The sequence below is a fragment of the Aedes aegypti genome, chromosome 2 (genome assembly GCF_002204515.2).
Source record: "Aedes aegypti strain LVP_AGWG chromosome 2, AaegL5.0 Primary Assembly, whole genome shotgun sequence".
NCBI classification, from domain to species: domain Eukaryota; kingdom Metazoa; phylum Arthropoda; class Insecta; order Diptera; family Culicidae; genus Aedes; species Aedes aegypti.
Genome location: NC_035108.1, coordinates 97,624,230 through 97,638,358, shown reverse-complemented (window position 1 = coordinate 97,638,358; position 14,129 = coordinate 97,624,230). Strand labels below are relative to the sequence as shown.

At 39.9% G+C, this 14,129-nt stretch overlaps 1 protein-coding gene across 1 annotated transcript in view; it reads right to left on the bottom strand.

Moving 5' to 3' along the window:
* Nucleotides 1–9,603, bottom strand: part of LOC5566658 (GTP-binding protein Rit2) — a 37,594-nt gene extending 27,991 nt beyond the window's left edge. Inside the window, exon 1 of the mRNA XM_021841645.1 lies at nucleotides 8,973–9,603. Coding sequence (XP_021697337.1) covers nucleotides 8,973–9,156 — 184 coding nt within the window. The 5' untranslated portion in view covers nucleotides 9,157–9,603. The remainder of the gene's footprint in view (nucleotides 1–8,972) is intronic.
* Between the last annotated feature and the right edge of the window lie 4,526 nt (nucleotides 9,604–14,129).

Genomic DNA, 14,129 nt, shown 5'->3' with positions numbered 1-14,129 from the left:
ATCGACATAAATTTTCTCACTGTGCGCTAAAAATAGTCGACTGAACTCAGCTTGGATCAGCACTAAACAGCAGCTGAATAATATGCTTGTTCAGTTGTAGATTAGCGTACCATGTGTTGATTAGACGTTGTCGAATAGAATTGTTGGTGAATATTCAGCTATGAGAAGTTTATATTTTGCACTGGACCAGTGAATCAAATTATCATCAAAACAGACGAAAAACAAACAACAAAGCAAGCTCGCTCACAACCGTTTGTCTCAACTGTTGCGGATAAGGATACAATCAAAAGCAAAATTGTCATGACAATTACAAAGCGCAACATTGTTGCAACCTTTTCAACTCGCGAATAATCAGTTATTTTAAACACAAAACCAAATTTGTTTTATGGATTCTGTTCGATAATGTGTGAATGTTAACCCACACGTAGAAAGTTCTCGAAAATTGAAATACTAAGCCCAGAAAATCGCTGAGCGCGTGGTGATCGATCATTGTCATATTCTGTTCAAGTGGTGATAAACTGATGTAGCGGAAGAAAATTGTTGCAACAAGAATAGGAGGTGACAATGTCTTTGTTGCTGCGTGTTGGGTGACAATTGATTCACTGCACTGGACGGTACAATCATCAATTCTAGGATGGCGCAGATGGCAAAGCATACCGCTGACGATTGGAAGGTCTCGAGTTCGAATCCAGTATACAGGCGATTTGTAAATAAGATTGTTATACTATCATAATAATAGTGCACACTACATTTATAAGGTGCCTAGAAAAATATTTTTTTGTCTTTATTAGTCTTTAATTATTTTTAGACCAGCCGTATAAAAGCTGAACTAAATGCTTGTAAAACGTTTTTGAAGCTGAAAATTAAAGTTGGTATTCAACGACATGCTTTAAAGTTTCTCCAAATTTGTGTGAACAATGCTTTAACAAAGGTTGGCCATGGAAATTATTAAAATGTTATAAAACATGATGCTGAATAAAACTGCCATAATGGTGTTTGTTAAATGAGTGAATGTTAGTTGGGATTTCCTCCGTTGTCCCGTCCTTCATTGCCTGTGCTCTCAGCGCCGTCGAAGTGCTGCTTCCACCTTTCGATCACCTCACGCTCGTCCGTCAGAATGCTCCCATCCTTATCCCTACACATCTCGGCTCGCGGCACGAAGCCGTTGCGGGATGCGTTGAGCTTCCGATAGAACTTACGCGTTTCTTGAGACCGGCACAGCTGTTCCATCTCCTCGCACTCCGTCTCCTCCAGGCGGCGGTTTTTATCCCGAAAGAGGCGGGTCTGCTGTTGCCGTTTCCGTTTATAGCGTTGCACGTTCTGCCGGGTCCCTTGCTGCAGCATGACCTCCCGCGCTGCTTTCTCCTCCTCCAAAACCTCCTGGCACTCCTCGTAGAACCAATCGTTCCGTCGACTCCGTCCCACGTACCCGACGTTGCTCTCAGCTGCATCGTTGATGGCTGCTTTTACTGTTCTCTAGCAGTCCTCAAGAGGGGCTTCATCCAGCTCACCCTCTTCCGGTAGTGCAGCATCGAGGTGCTGCGCGTATGCCAATGCGACATCCGGTTGCATATCGGAACGGCCGTCGGTACCGTACGTTGTTAACGACGGAGAGTTTTGGGCGCAGTTTGACTATCACCAGATAGTGGTCAGAGTCGATGTTAGCGCCACGATAGGTCCTGACGTCGATAATGTCGGAGAAGAGCCGTCCATCAATCAGAACGTGGTCGATTTGCGATTCTGTCTGCTGTGGTGATCTCCAGGTGTATCGGTGTGGAAGGCTGTGCTGGAAGTAGGAGCTGCGAATGGCCATGATCTTGGAGGCGGCAAAATCAATTAGTCGCAGGCCGTTTTCGTTCGTCAGCCGGTGTGCGCTGAACTTTCCAATCGTCGGTCTGAATTTCTCCTCCTGGCCAACCTGAGCGCTTAGATCTCCTATGATGATTTTGACGTCGTGGCTTGGGCAGCTGAAGTACGTCGTTCTTTTTAGTGATAAGGATATTTTGAACGACTACGATTCTTTTTGCCCATCACTAGTTTGGACCACTTTAGCAATAGAGATAGAAAACCACAAAGGACGAATCATGCTGGTGTTCTCTTTGTTCTCGTTCAGAAACATGTGGGGTATATAACTCTCAAACTGCACACTTTTTCGAGTTCACACTTATAGCCCCACCTATCTCCGCCAGCAAAAAAATATTCCGACAGTGACATTTATCCTCTATGGTTTATTATCTCTATTAGTTTAACCAAAAACACCCTTAAAATTGGGTTGGTGGTCTAATGACTATTGCATCTGCTATTGTCGTGGGTTCAATCCCAGGGCCGTCCCTTCCTCATATTTGTAGAATTCTTCATAATAGCTATCTTTCTCTACCTCTCTGCGTAATCAGCTATATCTATCGCAAGAATCAAATAAATCGACTTAACCGCAGTGGTATCCATACGATGGAATCATCAATTACAAACAAAATACTCCTACTTTCAAGGAAGTTGTGGGAAATGCAGGCGATTCTCCGATTTTCAAGTAGCAACGGCTATCTAACTAACATTCCTCCCTATCCCAAATGGGCAGAAGGACGTGGCCGGTGCCGTTATCAATCTAGAAATATCAAGGGTATGTAATCGATTGTACATTGAAGATCGTTAGAAGCTAAAACACAAGCTCCATCTGAGTGGTTCTCTGTGCAATATCACTATCCTGATTGATCACGGAGTAGCAAGTGTATGTTCCATCAGCAGCTGATCGTTGATCGTTTTTTTTTTTTGGTTGTTTTTGATATATTATTTTAACCGGAACAACAACACCTTTATGTCAGCATAAAAAATACGTATCTAATATTTTTTGAATAATGACTGAATTCATACAATTTGAAAAAAATCGGAGTTCTTTTGAAAAATAAACTTTTTGTGCAGAAGCTGCCACCCAGGTTTGGCTTTTTGTTTGTAAACTTGAAATCTACCAGATAGTTTCAGTATCTTCTGTAATGATCGGAGAATCTTCAAAATAGTAATTCAAGAAAAGAGCTCTCGACTCACAATTTTTGAACAGGCGCGTCGATTTCAACTTAATCACTTGGTACTTTTTAGCAAAATACTAAAATGTATTCGGAAGAATTAGATGCTTATCCAAACACAACGATTCTATTGTATAATTAATACATGTTAGTGTAATGTTAACGATCTCGTATTGTGCCCAGTCTGTCAATGTCATACTTCAGTCATCGATCCGCACTAGTGGCGCCATCTAGTTATCACTGCTCGCACTGCAGTTAGAGCAACCCCACTGTTGTTGCCATCCAGTGTAGTTAAACATATTCATGGCTACATCAGAAGTTTGTCACAGCTGCGCGCGCAGCATGTCTGCTTCTGAAGTTGTTTGCGGCGGTTTTTGTAAAGCTACTTTCCACTTCTCGTGTGCAACAATATCGGAAGAGCTTTACAAACAAATATGCGGTAAACCCGCTATCTTCTGGATGTGTAATGGCTGTCGTGAAATGATGGGTAATGCTCGCTTCAAAAACGCTCTGTCGTCCATGAATGCCGCAACAATTGATCTCAACGATACGTACCAAAAACTTCTCGAAGACATGAAAAGTGAGATTAAGCAGAGTCTCATCGCAGAAATAAGAGAGGAAATCAAAGGAGGTTTCAACAAGCTTTCCCCAGCTGTATTTTCACCCCTCCCACGACGTTTCAAGTTTGGAAATACTAATTCTCCTAAGAGACGACTTGACGATGAGGCCGCGACATCCAACCAACCGGCTAAAATTATTCGCGGTATCGTTCCATCGGCTGCCAACATATCAGTTCGCGTGGACAGCCCCGCTGATAAGTTTTGGGTATACCTCACGAAAATATCACCGGAAGTTACAGAATCTGACATCGAGAAGCTCGCCAAGGAATGTTTGCGTGTAGATGAAGTCGCTGTTAAATCGTTGATTCCGAGAGGTCGACCGTATTCGACACTGTCTTTCATTTCTTTCAAAGTTGGTGTAGACCCGGAATCTAAATCTAAGGCTTTGGATCCTGCATCCTGGCCGCAAGGGATCGAATTACGAGAGTTTATCGAAGATAAAGGACGAAGGACTCAACATTTTTGGAAACCGACGCCGAATGTGGACTCCGGCCCGATAATCATCTCGTAGAACCAGTCGATGCAAGTAGTCTTTCCAAATCTTCTCCAACGCTGCCCAATCTTTCTCACTTGACCGTTTATTACCAGAACGTCAGAGGGTTAAGGACAAAGACAAATTCGCTATTTCTCTCGTTGGCTTCCTGTGATTACGATATTGTGGTATTCACCGAGACGTGGCTGCACGCTGACATTTCGAATGCTGAGCTATCGAGAAACTATGCCATCTACCGCTGTGACCGAAATTCTCGAACTAGCGCACTTCGACGGGGTAGTGGCGTGTTGATTGCGGTGAAATCGGAGCTAAACTGCAAATCCGTGCATCTTGTAGATTGTGAAAGTCTCGAACAGATCGCTGTACAAATTGTCCTGCCACATCAATCGCTTTTCGTATGTTCCTTCTATATTCGTCCTTGCAGTCAACCCGACTACTTCATCAAGCACGCTGAATCTGTACAAGGGCTTCTTGACATGGCCAACCCTCATGATACAGTGATCGTGATGGGTGATTACAACTTGCCTCATCTAGCCTGGAATTACGACGAGGACGTGCTAGAATTTCTGCCCCTCAACGCTTCGTCTGAACAAGAACTTGTTGTAGTGGAATCGTTGCTGACTACTGGACTTAAGCAGATCAATTATGCTGTCAACTCAAACGGTAAGTTGCTTGACTTAGTATTTGTCAGTGGCTCAGATACCGTTGAACTGTTCGAACCGCCCTCTGCCATGATGAAAGTAGACCAATACCATAAGCCAATAGTTTTGAAAGTCGACTTCCAACCGGGTAGCAAACCGCAATCATACAGAACGTTCCATGAATACGATTTTGCAAGATGTGATTTCAGTGTCATCAATGCAAAAATATCGGCTTTAGACTGGGATCAATTGCTTTCCCTTTCCAACGTAGATGCTGCTGTATCCGTGTTTTATGACAACATTTATCAAATAATACACGATACTGTCCCCGTTAAGACCCGTAGACCTGTTATGAGCCTTCAACAGCCATGGTGGAACCCGCAATTGCGCAATTTGCGAAACCGTCTACGTAAAGTCCGAAAACGTTATATTCGTTCCAGAACTTCTGAGAAGATGCGTGCTGTAGAGCTGGCTGAAGCAGAATATAATAGTCTGCTTGAAGCTCGTTTCCGCGAGTACATGAATAACATTCAGACTAGTTTAAGTTTTGTCCTTCGTAAACTCTCGCAAGAAATCATCTGGCATTCCTACAGACCTTACCTACTGCAACTGTAGCTCTTCCTGTGATGCCTCCTCGGCAAATTTATTTGCTGATTTCTTCCGGAGCGTCTTCGATAATAATCAACCGCCTGCTTCACAGCAGTACATAGACCAATTACCATCCTACAACATCTTTCTGCCACGGCCTGACTTCAGCCTCGAATTAATCAAGCAAACCCTCGGCTCAGTTGACGTCTCGAAAGGACCTGGCTCAGATCGCATCCCGCCGTCCTTCATCAGGAACTGTGCATCTTCGTTGGCATTACCTGTCGCAACCGCTCGCTTCGGAATGGAGTTTTCCCAGATGCCTGGAAGCTTGCCTCAATCACGCCGATCTTCAAGTCCGGAAACATTCACAGAGTTGAAAACTATCGTCCTATCTCGATTCTCAGCTGCCTGGCTAAAGTTTTGGAAAGCTTTCTACACGACAAGTTGTATCCCGCAGTTCATGGTATCATCTCGGAATTCCAGCATGGATTTGTGAAAAAGCGCTCGACAATTACGAACTTGATGAGCTTCACCAATACCGTTATCCGCAGCAATGAGAAACGCCAACAAACAGACGCCGTTTACATAGACTTTTCCAAAGCTTTTGGCAAAGTACCACACGCTATCGCTATAGCAAAACTGAGCCGCCTCGGGCTTCCGGCATGGGTTGTTAGCTGGATAAAATCATATTTATCGTCAAGGAAAGCATTCATCAAGATTCGCGGCGCTAAGTCCGACGTGTTTGCCATTCCTTCGGGTGTCCCGCAAGGTAGTATCCTGGGACCTCTACTTTTCGTACTTTTCGTCAACGATATATGTGATCAGCTACACTGCTGTAAATTACTGTATGCCGACGATCTGAAAATTTACCGTGAGATCAAATCGATTCTTTATTGTTGTGCACTCCAGGAAGATATCAATCGATCAACTTCATGGTGTCGAATCAATGGGATGTTAGCCAATGCTGCCAAGTGTAAGGTTATCACTTTCGCAAGTGTGAATAGCCCAATCAAATTCGATTATACGATCGACCATGCCCCGCTTGAAAGAGTTGATGCCATCAAGGATCTTGGGCTCATCTTGGACGACAAATTGCGATTCAACAAGCACATATCTATGGTCATCGCGAAGGCAAACTCAATGATCGGCTTTTTGCGTCGCAACACTATAAAATTCTCTGACGTGCACGCTTTGAAGTCTCTCTATTGCTCCTTGATTCGAAGCGTTCTTGAATATGGAGTACAAGTTTGGCTCCGTATCATGCAGTACACGTAACGCGAATCGAAAAGATCCAAAAAAAGTTTGTTAGATTTGCTCTCCGACGACTTCCGTGGACTGATCCCAAGGGGGTGGTCACTCTACGCACTTCATTCGGCACAGCTGTGCCTTCAAAGTGCCAAGGTGTGCCAAGCGTGCCAAACCTATTATAATTCTACATCCCATAAAAATCAATGAACTGAAATTATGGAAAAAACATTCTCAGCAAGCATTGACATGTTTCATTTTCTTCTGGCTTGCCTCTCAAATTTTACATTACTTCCCAATCACTGTTTTTCATGGAGCTGTGTTTTTCAGGGATACATTTTACTTACATTAGAGACCGTACTAAATGACGTGACATTTTAAAGGGAAGGGCAGTTAACGATTTTGTGATCAACCATGTATTAGGTATAGGGAAAATGATACGATGGGGAGGGGAGAGCTAAAAACTTGGCAAAAAATGCTACGTATTTATGAACGTTTTCTTATCGCAGGGGAAACTATTGAGAGAGTTATTCAAGTATATGACACACTTCAATGGGAAGGAAGAAAACGACCCACATGATTTCAAAGACAACACGGAAACTGTGACACGAAACGTCAACGGGATCGTTGTGACAGGGAGGGAGTGCGAAGAGTTGGGAGAAAATTACGGTGAAAACATCGCGATGCAGTAAGACGTATGCCATATGTGGATCCCTGTAATCCTCTGAACACACGGCGATGATGATGATGATCTTCAAAATCAAATTAGATTCCCAACATTTTTACCCATTTCAACATCTTTGGAAGTTGCTTTGAGCTAACAAGGTCACGGACGCTTTTCTGTAGGTATCTTTTAATCAAGATTAGGAGGTTCGTTCTGAATCCGAAACCAACACGAAAGTTTTGGAAAATCTGTGTTTGATGTGGCAAACAACTCAGAAAACTCAATGATTGCTGGGACGAAAATTTCAGTTCACTGTGATTTTTATAGCAACCCACTTTGGTAGGTGTCGTATCCAAACAAATTCCTCAATTAAACTCACATCGATCATTCACTTTCATCAACACAATATATAATTCACAAAGCCGAAACACTACTCGTCATCCAAAATCCAAAAGTCACGCTAATTCTCAAAAGCCAAACACAAATTCACGTCCGTTCGTCGTTAGAATCGCCAACAGAATGCCGAAGCAACGGAAACGCACTCACTTCTTCCCTTTCTCTATATTACACACACCGACACAATGTTTTCTCCACTTGTTTTCGATGGAACATCTTACCGAACGCATTCTTTCTGTTCTTCTCATTCTTCACCATTCTTTCCATGATCATCCTTTCAAACATCAGAATCCACCTCGTCCCATTCAAAAATCATCATTGTTTCTTTCAAATAGGTTCCATTTCAGTGATGCCAAAATAGTTTTCCAATGCTTATTATTAAAGTATTATTAAAGTAAATAATCTATAATCATCTTATTCACTACAGTAGGGTGTGCCAGTCAGTGCGCCGAAAAGTGCCATAGCTGCGCAAGGCACACTGTGTAAAGTGACCACCCCCTTGACTGATCCCGATAATCTACCTGCATATGAGCATAGATGCGCGCTATGCGGACTACACTCCTTGTCAAGTCGTCGCACTTTTCTGCAAAGGCTATTTATTTTTGACATTGTCAGCAATCACATTGACTGTAGCAGTGTTCTTCAATGCGTTAATTTTCATGCGCCCACTCGACAACTTCGCAACTTCAACTTGCTGTGGACCCCCGGACATCGTACTGCATACGGATTTCACAACCCGGTTGACAGATGTTGCAGATTATTCAATGATGTGTATGACGCCTTTGATTTTAACATTAGTAAACTAGTTTTTAAAAATAGGATTAAGGATCTTTAAGCAGTCTGTGTGACTTTTTTTTGTCTAAGATGTAGAATAACAAATAAATAGAATATAATCGGATTATGTTAGTCAGTAAATTTTAACCTTTAAAAAAAATCAGCAAATTTTAAGACTGAATTTATATATTCATTCAAAGCGGTTTTTCGATTATCAGCAGGATTTCTAGGGTTTTTACCGATGAATTCAAATTCCCGCTGTTCCCGGTTTTCCCGCTGCGGTGGCCACCCTATGAACGCCCCCAATCCGCCTCTTCCCTACGGTCAACAACGATGAAAACATTGGGAGCACTACTCTCCAAAACAAGAGACACCTTTCTCTATTCTGCGTGATAAGCGTGTCGTAGTTGGTAGTGTACGTCATTCACCCCACTCCCACAGACGCACAGAAGAGCCACCCACAGCCCCAAACACCCACCGGAACGACAGACGTCGATGGCGCACAATGGCCTGCCTTTTCCGACCTGACCTTACCTGACTTCCCTACACCTCCATCGCCCAAAATCACAATCTTGTACACCCGCAACCCACTTCGGGTTGTCAAAGGGTTCGTCTGTTGCTTCGACGTTTCGCCGCTGTCCACTTTGGCCGGATTGTACTCGATCGATTGGGCACGATTTTTCTTTCGGGCGGTACAGCCCGAAAAATCCCCTGCCATTGCCTTTTTGGTCCTCGCCCTCGCGGATGATTTCTTCCGACACTCTTTTACTTCTTCACTCGGAACGCGTACACTCCCTTCTCATCGGATTGACGGGAACCACACTTCCAGATTCCGTCCGGAGACACAACACCCGACAGTAAAATTCTTCACTTCCGTCTCGACGGGGACACATTTTCCGACGAAAGCAACATATTGCTAGCACAGGACTTCAGATGCAAACCCGGAAAAAGGTTCCGATGCGTTTTTCACCTTCGAACACTCTTTTGGTGATGATGGGTTTTCCTTCCGAAAGGTGGAATAGACGTCCAAACTCTGTCGTCGTCTTCTGCTGTCGTCAATCTATCTACCTCAATACTCGACTCCCGTTGGAGAGCAAAAACAGCATATTTTGAGATACAGCAGGTGGATCATCGAAGAAGCCGAGAGGGATCAGCATAAAACATTACTCCCACCCACATTTGCATCCCATGACGCGACGAACGGTACGCACACCCATACATGCGTTATCTGATCGCCGAATGGTGACTGACAGCTGGTAGAGACGACATAACAAATCATAACAACAAGCCAAAACGATAGGTTCTCTCTCGGAAAGCTCTCACCATGCACGCGGGTGTATCGTTTCAGTGTGCTTTGGGTGAAAGCGTCGGAGCTTTATGCTGAGGAAAAATATGCTTCCAATTCAGCTAGGGTTACCATCCGTCCTGATTTTGGGATTCTTTTGAGGCGTCCTGATTCATTTTTCGTATTTCTAGTTTTGTCCTGCTTCTTTTTGCTAGACGAATACCTTGGAATGTTAACGATAATTCGAATAATAAAAAGCTATCCTAATAATTACCAAAAAAAACAATCAGAATGTTCAAATGGCAAACCATGTTGAAATCGACTTCAGCCACATAGAAAGTTTGGATTACGTTTCATACACCTTCAGGTTCAGTCGATGTTTGGCGATTCTGGTTTTGGTAATCATTTGGGCTTGTATTAAAACACGAGCTATCGTTTTTGGTGTATTTTCCATTGGCGTAGGAACAGAATCATCCAGACCCCCCCCCCCAGAATTTTTGATGATAATAAAAAAACACAACAAATTAACACGTAGCTGAATCTTCTGAATCAATGTAACAACTGAAGAGATTTTTGTCATTAACAAGAGCCATGGTTATTGACAAAAATCTCTTCAGTAGTTACGTTTTCTTATGTGGAACAACTGAACTGAGGAAACCTCGCTTGTCTCACATAGCAGCAGCGTGGTGGTTCTGACTTCGGTGAATCGCGCAACAACCGATAGCTTAACCGTTGCTGTCGATGGAATGGTTACTGTTTTTCGACAACAAAAGCGTCAATATCCTGGAAAATCGATTCCCAAAATTCGTTCAAAATCCAATTAATACTGTTTCAGCATAAAGCAGCATGTTCCCTGCATTCTGATTTATAATGTTTTTGGAGGATACCCTGCTCGAGGTGTCCGGTAATGAGAATTCACTAAAGAAATCCATACATTAACTCCAACTCGTATAGTGTCCGAAAAAAAAATAATTGAAAAATATAGACAGAATTTCTAAAGGAATTTCTAACACAATACATAGCGAAAATTCTTGTTGAAAATTAAGACATAACTTTCATGGAATTTTGGCGTATGCATGTTTTCTTTAGATGATGTGAAAAGATGTAACACAATTATCTCTTAAACTATGTTTTCCCAAGAAAACTTATTGCTTCATAAATTTTAATTTTAATTTGTAGAATTTTTTAAATAACTTCGATATTGTTTACAGAATTTTAGTATAATCAAATCCCTCAAAGAATATTGAAGGGTGGCTTCAGAACTTTTGAAAATGTCTTGTAAATAAGTCAAATAATATTGTGGGACTTGTTCATATTTTTATAGTGAATTCCTCCTTGTTGACATTCATTCCTTACCGAGCAGAAGAAAATAACTACTGAATACCAAATTGAGGTATTCCATACCAGAAAATTGTCAATACTTACAACCTGAATGAGGTATAAATGAGCCCTGCATAAGAGGTAAAATACCTCAAATAATACCTTCTTCATATTCCACAAATGCCAAGCTGATAATTAGATCAAGTATTGTTATACCTAAATAATACTTGATGGATTTTCATATAAAAGTGATTTTTTTTTTTTTCAATAATAGTTCACCTCCAGCAGTCCTCAATACCTTTCGAATACCAAAATGAATAATTTTAAATTGTTTGAAACATTTTTTTTAAAATACCTTTATAATACCAAAACGAGGTATTGAAAACTGAACAATACCTAATTATGGTATGATACCAAAATATGGTATGCATAAGTTATTGCGAGTTGTGCTTTCCTCCTCGGGTTGTTTGTCTATTTTTTATTAGCAAGTTGATTTCGGAATATGTTCCCGGATTTACCTAAAATATATTACTAAAACCTTTCACAAGTTAAGTTTTTTCTCGCAATTCCTCAAACAGTTGATTCTGCCAAATCTAATACTGAGATATTTTGCTGATTGTTCTACTAGAAATTCTTTTGCGAATCCTTTTAAATATTTTTTCCATAAATTTTATTACAAATTCTTCCGCAAAGTTCATAAAAGTCCTTAACAAATATTTCCAAAATACATAAAAAATGCGTCAAACATTCTTCTATGTTTTCTTTTTCGAGAAATTTCTCTTCAAATCCCCGGATTATTCTAGAATTGAAAAAAAAGGTTCTTAGATGTCGCTTTCCTGCGAATTCTTTAGAGGAAATTTGTTGAAAACCCCAGAAAAAGTTTTGCTTCCGAAATTTGCATAGCGATTCAGGAATCTGTAGAGAAATATGTAGCAAAATAACTGAGAAGTAGAAGAGTAAATAAATTTGTATTGATCTTCCTTAAATGATGGGGACTATAAGCTCGCTGGCAGAATTCTAGAAAACCGGAAGTCAAGGAAGGATATTTTTCAGAATAATTTCTAAAGAAGATTCTGTTGCAACTTCTTGAGAAATTTATTTTATTTGTCAATTAATTAAAGAGCTTTTAACTATCCTGTAATTTACCTTTAGAAATAAGATAAATAATCTATTGCTCTACCTGCTTCAACCTTCCAACCTGCTTTTGTTTCTCCTTCCTTCGCATGACGCTTTGAGGAACTTCGTACAAAAATCTGTCCATACTCCAAAAAAATGCAATATTTTAAAGAATTTAAAAAATGGTGAATTATAGGAGTTTTGAATTTTTATACGTACGGTTAAGATCGAAAAACATACTGGAAATGTTTTCGCGTTAAACTCTTAAAATATTACAGAATAATAGACCCTTCAAAAAAGTTTGTTTTGAAATTCTGAACGTAGGAAAAATTCTACATCAATATGTTCACCAGAGTATCATAAAATTTCGGAGTTGATACAAAATTGTATCTTATATTTAAGTTACAAATGCTTTCAGTAAAAACACCAATAATTTTCTATTATAAGAGACGAGGAAAAAAAAGAAAAAAGAAAGATTTTTTGTAGTAAATCCTACAAGGACCACTTAACTTTTCTATGAGGTACATTGTCAATTCTTGAGTTTTACGACAGGAATTCTGTATTTTTTTCCAAATAATGTTTATTCAAAAGATTACCAACAAAGTACTTTCAAACCTTTTTTTGTATGTGTTTCTCTAAAAATCTGATATGGAGTGATTTGTAAGGAAATATGTAGAACAATTCCTAAAAATATTGTAATATTCCCGGAGTAGTTTTTGAACCAAAAAATTGAGAATGGATATTTTTGTTAATTTTATTCATGGAAAAATCCTGAGATTACCATTACCAAAAAAATAGAGTTAATTCTAGACCCTGAGAGAATATTTGATGGAATTTCTAGAGAAATTTTTAAAAAATTCAAGAATAAATTGCAAAATATTAGTAAATCTGATGAAAAATTTCTTCAAAACTTCCGAAAAGCATCGTTAATGCGGTTAAAAAAAAAAAATCTCTGGAAAATATTCAGATGAATCTCTGGTGAATTTTTCGGAAGAATCTTAGGGAATCTAAAAAAATATCTGCGTAAATAATGCAGATACAAATGCGGAGAACTTCTCTAAAAATCATGAATAAAATTTTCTCAATTGTATTTTTTTGAAATTCTTGTGAAATATTACGAGGAATTCTTAGAGCAACTCCTGGAATAATCATTTGATTGTTTTGCAGGAAGTCCGGATAATTTTTACTGCGGTTTTTTTAATAATCCTGCAGAGACATTTAGGAAGAACTTCGAAAGCAAAGTGGGAAGAACTGTTGATGAACTATCTGAAGAATTCGTGGAATGAATCCTTGCTTGTTGATCTTGAAGACATTTTTAGTGAGAGTCATAGAATTTTTGTACTATTTTTTGATGAAATTCTCAGTTATTCCTGAACATCCTAATCAAATTTTAATGGATAACTGGAGGATACTTTTAACTAACAATTGGAATTTGTATGTAATAAGTATGTAGAGGGCCTTCCAGGAGAATTTATTAAAAGAATTTTTAATGCATTCTCTGGAGAAATTCTTCATGTTATTTTTTTTTATTTTTTAGCTATTTGATAGAGAAATTTTCTGGTGATCAATAAGTCTAGGAATGATTTTTCGTGAGAATCCCAGGATGAGCTCTGTGGAAATCGGTAAAGGAATTTTTGGAGAAAGCACTAAAAAGTACGAAAATAATTGAGGAAGGAATTTCTTCTCCAAGAAGGAATCTCTTAAAGCACATGGTTGAATACCTGAATAGTTCGTGAAAGTACCACAAGTGACATTCGTTGTAAGTTTTTTTTGCTAGAATTCTTTAAGAATTTTTGACTGGATTACAAAAAGATTCCAGTAGCGAAGATTGAAATTTACAAATATCGCTGATGTGCCGTGAAATTCTACACATTTTACTCTGAACCAACACGATTTTTCACTTTTAAAACGTTTACTTTCCGGATTTACAAAACGACTTAAGTAAGATTTTCAACTTTCGCTACCTAACC